The sequence below is a fragment of the Heteronotia binoei genome, chromosome 14 (assembly GCF_032191835.1).
Source record: "Heteronotia binoei isolate CCM8104 ecotype False Entrance Well chromosome 14, APGP_CSIRO_Hbin_v1, whole genome shotgun sequence".
NCBI classification, from domain to species: Eukaryota; Metazoa; Chordata; class Lepidosauria; order Squamata; family Gekkonidae; genus Heteronotia; species Heteronotia binoei.
Window position 1 is genome coordinate 24,412,680 of NC_083236.1, and position 7,602 is coordinate 24,420,281.

The window sequence follows — 7,602 nt, forward strand, 5'->3', positions numbered from 1 at the left end:
ATAGTGCTGTTGCTCAACTATAAATCCAGCCATGAAACAAGTCCGCTTCTTCTGTGACATCACTTACCAGACTTGACTGATGTGCCAGCTACAACTTCTTCAGAAGCAAGACTTGGCCACAGTAATCCATGCTTAGACCGTGAATAAAACTCTGCTGGTCTTAATGTCGCCACTGGATTCAGACTATGTTCTATCTGGGCTAGATCACTCTAGTCCACTCCATATGGAGCTGCCTCTGAAGGCTATCTAACTGGAAGCCTCAATTATTACAGAATGTGGAGGCCAGGTTCTTGTTGGGGGTTGGATCCAGGGTTCACATTGTTGGGAAAGATCTTCTTTGGTTGCCTATTTGTCTCCAGGTGCAATTCAAAAAGTTGTTCTTACATTAAATCTCCAAATAACTGAGATATTATAAGGACTGAGTTCTATCATGTCATACCTAACAGTTTTTCACCTAACAGTGGAAATCCTCATCCCAAATCTTGCCCTATGTGTTGATGTCCATATAAATGAGTCAGGCTTTCTCTGTGGTGGTACCCCACCCTTTGAAGTCTGCCGGGCATCTGCCCTTCTAGACTTCAGAAGCAGGGTTAAGATTAGCTTTTATTGGAGGAGTTGCCTTCCTTTTCAGCTTTATTGTTTGACCACCAAAGTAGTTACTACCAGTTTCACAGCCCATATATTATGCTATATATTGTTTTATTTGACTGGTCTGATTTATTGTTTTATGATGATCCTGGCTTTAGTCCATTTTAAAAAACCAGTTACTGAACCAGTTTTCTCAGTTTTATTTTATTCTGGGCCATTTTATCATTTTATTGCTGTTTGGCTTGCCTGTTTTTGTGGTTTTATTGCAGCTTAGTTGTTCTAACTCTTAACTGATTTTTGTACAAAAGCCCAGCAGGAACTCATTTGCACATTAGGCCACATGCCCTGACATCACCATTGTTTCTACAAAAAAGCCAAAAGGAACTTATTTGCATATTAGGTCACACCCACGATGCCAAACTAGCCGCAACTGCGTTCCTGCTCAAAAAAAGTCCTGTGTGGTTCTATTCCATTTTGTTACTATTGCAAGCCACCTCTGGCAGTCCCCCCCTTTTTGCGGAGACAGCAAAGCAGTGAATAAAATAAAAATAATGCATCAGAAAGGGATACAAAGTGTCCAAGATACAGAAAGTCTCAACCTCAAACTGGAATCATTACTCAGATTCAGTGTTCCCTCTAATTTCCACCACCCCCACTAAGTGAGGCAGTTCATATCCTGGGCAGAACAGAACTGCTCTAGTCTTAAAATGGGCAATGCAAGGCCTTGTGTGGTTCCAGACTGATGCTGAATGGGGCTTCCTGTGTTAATGAGCAGCCACTCAAACCCACAGTTTAGCAGGAACACTGCCCAGATTCCCTTGCACTTTGTAGTTTTCAGAATACTCTTCACTTTTCTCCAAAAATCCCATGGGCAGAGCTTATTTTAGATTTATCATGGAACAAAAACAACTTAAAGCCCTCTTTTAAAAAACCACTCCATTTAGGTTTTTACTTTCTCTCTAGGAAAGATTATCTTTTAAACGATGCTTTTTACTTCTGAGCATTAAGATGCATATAATCTTCCGCCACCCCTTTAAATGCCCAAGACCTGCCTTGTGACCCCATAATGGCTGAGAACCTAAGAGAAGTGATGATGGATCAGGCCAATGGCCCATCCAGTCCAATACTCTGTGTCACACAGTGGCCAAAACCCAGGCACCATCAGGAGGTCCACCAGCAGGGCCAGAGATACAGGATATAATTTTTAAATACTCAATAATACCTACCCATCCCACACAAAAAAAGTTGTGTGACAGCCCTTCTTTTTAGCACGTCATCTGTGCTCACCTGCACCCCCCTCAAATAGCTGCCAGCCATCGCTAGTTGCAAGCAGTGCCATACTCAACAAACACAGGGAGCTGCCAAAACTGGGGTGCTCCAGTCCACCAACCCAATTCACTGAGCCTGTCAATTCTCAAACTGATTAGTGTCCTATCAGTAAATCATGACCTGAGACTCTAATCTATAAACACAAAGAACACTGGCTAGCCCAGAAGCAGCACAAGAAACCTCACCCTAGTTTATCCCAGGCAAGAAATAAAGAATAATAGAAAAGAAATGCCAACACAAATACACTAAGAGAAATATGCTCAAGGGAGTGTGTGCTATGCACTAAAAAGAATTCCACTTGAAACTCTGCCCATGAAGAGCAGAATTCTGCAAATCTGTACATGAACCATCTTGAATTTATAGCCAATTTGTAGCATGAATCCAAATCCCCCCTTCTTTCCTCACCTGTTTTTAGCACAAGACAGATGCTTGGGACCTAAAGACCTGTCTCCTGGCCACCTTGTTTTCTGATTTTGGAAAGATTTCACACAAATATATATCAAAAGTAAATAGAGTTTGATTGCTAAGCAGCTTTGGGCACTGAACTAGGTGGAAAGACTTGCTACACAAGGGCTAGAAATATGTTGAAGTATTGAGTGACCAGAGATCTCAGGACTCCATATTATATTTTATTCAGTATTAAGCTCTCTGCCCATGTGCAGAGTTCACACAAGTCTCTGAAATGTCTCCAGTCTCTGCCTTCAGGCAGAGCTCTCAGGAAGGGAAAAAATGCTTTATAAATATTTGTGCTACTGGTTAGCTTACGTACATCACTCTTGAAATCAACAGGAATGGAGAAAAACAAGAAGGTTGGGGTTTGAGATTGGGTGGGTGGAATAATGACTGGGAAACTACCAAGTTGATGACATCAGTCTTCACTAACACAAGTCCAGGAAAACAGGGGTTTGTGTTTGTCACCATGGGGAAGGCTCTGACATCACAGATCTGAAGTTCAGCCTCACTCTGGAATTCCCTCAGTGCTGATCACGTAATCAGGTGACACAGCTCTGGCTTGGCCCAAACCCTTGTCACCTTCCTGATCTCTTTTCAACCTCCCATAGGGAGTTGCTTGCAGGTCACCTTCCTTAGGAAATGTCACCCTCCCCCCTCAAAAGAGGCCAGTTTCATCAAGGGACACTTTCTTCCCTACCAAATGAGCAGTTTTGAACAAACAATGTGAAATGGTCTACTCTAACCCTGAGGAGTCTATGGCATGCTCTCTCCTGGATGTTTCGATTTACTTTTTTTTTAAAATGCAATGCGAATCCAATGTGAGAAAAGAAAATACAGAAAAGGGTCAAACACAGAATTTAATGCCTGGATTTACACATTAAACATAAAATTTAATACCTCCCATATTGACAATGTAAAGCTGGGCAAAAACCACCTTGCCAAGGAACTTCCCTGAGAGGTAACATGTTTCAAAAGAACTTTAAAAGAACTTGGCTGAACCGTAAAACTTTTAAGTTATAACAATAGACCTATTTTTTTTACTATAGGCAATTCTGTAAAAATTTACAGGAAACAGCATTTAAATGGCCCATTCCTGTTAAAGCGGAGGCACCTGGGCTGAAAGAATCCCCAGAAACCACATGCTCAAACCGAAAAGCCTCTGATTTGCCCAACTGTGTGTCCTGTGTGAAGTCTGTCCTGTGCACGCTGCTTTTGCAAGCAACAAGCAACAGAGCATGCAGCCAGCGGTCTGCATTAGACTTTTGAGGCTGTTAAGGCGAGAAAAGAGTTTGCAGCCTGATCCCTGGAGGTCAAACTCAGCTTGAAACACACTCAGCTCCCTGGGGGGGAGAGGGTGCCTTTGCAAGGGAGGAGGTAACAGTCAGAGCCCTTGCAAGGGGGGGGGGGAATCCAGCCAACACCCTGCTATTCAAGCACCCACCTACGCAACCTTTGCACATACCCAGAGAGACAGAGTAAAGCCAAGCGTCTCTCTCCTGGACAGTCTTGCCAAGAAAATGTGTGCTGTGCCAGGTACACTCAGGCACTGGCAAACTCCACCCTGCCATAGGGACTAGCGACGCACACCTGGATAGCGCCGGGGTCAAGTTTCTCCTAGGATCCAAAATCCCCCCAGTCTTGTTATTTTTATTTTTGTCATGGGACGCGGCGGCCTCAGCTCCCACTGGTGCTTCAACGGTGAGAGGAAACGCTGCACTCTGCACGGGAGCGTTGACACCGGTGTAGGTTTCGGAGCTGCGGCTGGCCCTGGGCGAAAGCAGTGGGGGCTGAGAGCCGGCAAACCGGGCCCCGGCCCTGGGCAGGAGAGCAGCACCTTGCCAGGGAAGAGGGCGAAAGGAGAGCCTAGCCCCACCGCTCCATGTGCGCGCGTTCTCCGTCGACTCTGCGCTCCCACAAGTTCCAGTCTAGTCGGGATGGCAGGAACTGGAGCGCAGCCTGCCCCCCCCCTCCGGTCAGGTTCCAGAGCCACCTCTGGCTAAGACCAAGGCAGCGCCCTGCTTTGAATCGAGTCTGGGGGGCCTGCCGGTCGCCCACGAGCCAGCCTAGCCCTCGCACTCCCCGCCTCTCTGCAGCTCCCCGAAGCAACCTCTCGGCGCGCTCTGCCCCGCTCCCGCGCCATGCCGCCCCTCAGCCAGGGGACGCGAGAGCAGGGGAAAAAAAGTCCCGCTTCGGGGCCGGGCCTTACCCAGAAGACGAAGTTGAAGCCGAAGAGCAGGTACTTGATGCACTTGGTGCCGCCCTTCACCGGCATGGTGGCGAGCTGGGAGAGGCGAAGGCTGAGCGCGGCGAAGGGAACAAACTTGGCCGAGGCGTCGTCTTGGCTCTTGCCGAGTGCCGCTCCTCCGGCGCTTCCTTGCGCAGCTCGCCGGCCTTCCTGTGCCAAGCCCTGCCCAGCCGGCCTCGCCTTTTGCTCGCTCCTGTGCCTGCCCCCCCCCAAGCCCCACCCAGACCTGAAGGCCGCTCCCTTCCTCCGCCCTGCTAAGGCCCCTGCCCTGGCACGGCAACTTCTACACCTAAGAGCCCAAGTTCCGGGGCGCTTCTTTCCAAGAGCCGAAGTTCCGGAGCGCTCCTTTTTCGGAAGAGAATCTTAAGCCTGTTGAACTCGAATGAATGAGAGGAACCTTTTTGGATGCACCGCGCAGGGGAGCGTTAGGCACACACCCTTCGCTCAGGAGACCCCGCCGCCTCCCTCTGGCTTGGCACCTCTGGAATTGGCGCTGCCTCTCTGCAAACACAGACCTTTGCAGGGAGTAGTGCAGCCTTAAGGTATCTGGCGGGTTCCGAGAGAGCCAATTTCAAATGTCTCTTTAGCCACGAAGCTCACTGGAGGACCTTGAGCCATAGTTCTCAGCCTAATTTCGCTCACCACAAGGTTGTTGTAAAGCAGGGGCCAAGCTTGCTTAATGCGAGAGCCACATAGAATAAACGTGAAATGTTTTAGAGCCGCAAGACATGAACCTCAGATGTTAGAAAGGAAGAAGAGGAGGAGACTGGATTTCTATCCTGCCCTTTACTACGATTTACAATCTTCTTTCCCTTCTCCTCTCCACAACAGACACCCTGTGAGTTTGAGAGCTCTGACAGAAAGGGCTGAGAGAGCTCTCAGATAAGAGTCCACCACTTAACCATTACACCAAACTGACAGGAAGGGCAGGCAAGCAAATAGTTGAGGGGGAGAGGTGGAAAGAAAGCCATTTTAACTTTAAAATGCATTCTCCAAGCTGCCAGCTGGCTTGGCTTGCAGAAGTAATTTGGAAAGGCCTCTCCAAGCTGGCCAACAGGGTGGTGGGGGCTTCAAGGGCCACACAATATGTGTGAAAGAACCACATGTGGCTCCTGAGCTTCAATTTGGCCACTCCTGTTGTAAAGGATAACATGGAAGAAGGGTGAACAGTAAGGACACAGCTCTGAGCTCCGGGGGGGGGGGGGGTATAAAGCTAAATAACAGTAATAAATATTTCCTTCCAGCATTCTGGGATTTATTGGCACCATGCATGCTGCCTGGGCCACAGATTCTTTAAGTACCAGGCTCTGGAATATATGGGGGAAAGAGTTATTAAGTTTATGTAGACTGCATTGCTCTCCTTTCTGCCCAGAGCCCCCCGCCCCCTCCTGTGTATTCCCTCTATCCCCTCAGGCAACTTTATGATCCAGCCCAAACTTCCTCTGCCCCAGACTGCTTGGCTCTGTGCCCCACCAGTGGTATATTGTATGCATGTATGTAATGGAACAGTCTTCTCCTCCCCTAATATCTGTATGGTTTAGTTTGGCCCTACTGGGTGGAGTTCTGGGTTTTAGTTTTCAGTTCTGTATGCTAGTTTGAGTTGTTTTCTTCCAAATAAACAGCTGATGTGTTGAGCCAGCTTAGTGAGTACTCTAGCCTTGGAAACCACAGCTAAAGGGGGACATTATACCATCCATGGATGACTAGAACCTCAGGAATTTTGTGCCCCCTTTAGTAGAGTTCCCCAACACAGTCCCTGTGGACCAAGCTTAGACCCAGCTGCTGGTGGTGCAGGCCCAGGAGGAGATGCCAGTCTCCTCCTCCTTGTGTTGCTTCAAGCAGTTGTGGGCATGGACAGGTTGGCCAGAGAACTGGCCCTGGATCAGTCTCTTGAATATCCTCCTGAACACCTTGGTGAAAAGGTGGGATTACCAGAACTTTTATGTAGAAAACCCCCCAGCAGGAACTCATTTGCATATTAGGCCACACCCCCTGACACCAAGCCAGCCAGAACTGCATTCCTGCTTTAAAAAAAAAAAAAAAAGCCCTGGGGATTACAATATATACATGGGGCTTACTTCTAAGTAAATGTGATAGTTGTGAGCTGCTAGCATTCTTACAAAAGCTTAGTAGGACTGACTTTTGAGTAATACATTTAGAATGTGGCCAAACCTTTTCATCTTAGTCAACAATGTAAACCAGGAAACAAGACACTCTTTTGTAATCTATCCGAACCCAATAATGGTTCTGCAGTTACCAGAGTTCCTCAGTAATGTGCTGGGAAAGTTTTTTATCCCATAAAGAGAATTATGCACTCGGGAACCATCACACCAACATTAGCCAGAGGGGAAGGGGAAATCGCTAGCCTTGCTATTTTTGTTCCTTGTTTACAGACAAGAATTAAGGGAAACTATAATAATAACTGGTGGTGTCATACTGGGCACTTACATTGGTTTTATTCTGCCTTTGTTCTCCTGGCTTCCCCCAGAGATTCCTGAGAAGGATAGTTTGGTGAGATTGTCTAGTATGGTTTGCTAGAGACACAGAAAAATACTAAAGTGAGAAACAGTCTGAAGTTTTGGTAAAAAGGTAAAGCTGTTACTGGCCATGGTTCTCTATAAGCACAAACTTCCACTGGCACCTCGGTGGTGAAAATTGTGCATTGGGGTCCTCAGCCTTGTTGAGCCTGATGGCAATTTTGGAATTTTGAGAAAAGGTAGAAAGTTAGGGGGAGGAGTCTGTGATCAGTCACAAAATGGCTGCCATGTTGGGGCAGGACTGACTCTTTGCTGCTCAATCATCTGGTAAGGAGGGACCCTAAAGTCCCTTTTCTCTTCCTGTTCCATTTGAGATTTAGATTTAATTTATTAATTAAGACACTTCTAAGTTGCATCTGTCCTCAGTGAGACCCAAAGTGTCTTAGAGAAACTTCCCAAACAAACCGAATGATGTAAAGCAGGAAAAACGAACATCCTGAATGGGTCCTC

The 7,602-nt window shown here is 47.1% G+C and overlaps 1 protein-coding gene across 1 annotated transcript in view; it reads right to left on the bottom strand.

Annotated features, from left to right (window-relative positions):
• The window catches only part of CD9 (CD9 molecule), a 45,007-nt gene extending 39,957 nt beyond the window's left edge, over nucleotides 1–5,050 (bottom strand). Inside the window, exon 1 of the mRNA XM_060254284.1 lies at nucleotides 4,577–5,050. Within this exon, the coding sequence (XP_060110267.1) occupies nucleotides 4,577–4,642 (66 nt within the window). The 5' untranslated portion in view covers nucleotides 4,643–5,050. The remainder of the gene's footprint in view (nucleotides 1–4,576) is intronic.
• Between the last annotated feature and the right edge of the window lie 2,552 nt (nucleotides 5,051–7,602).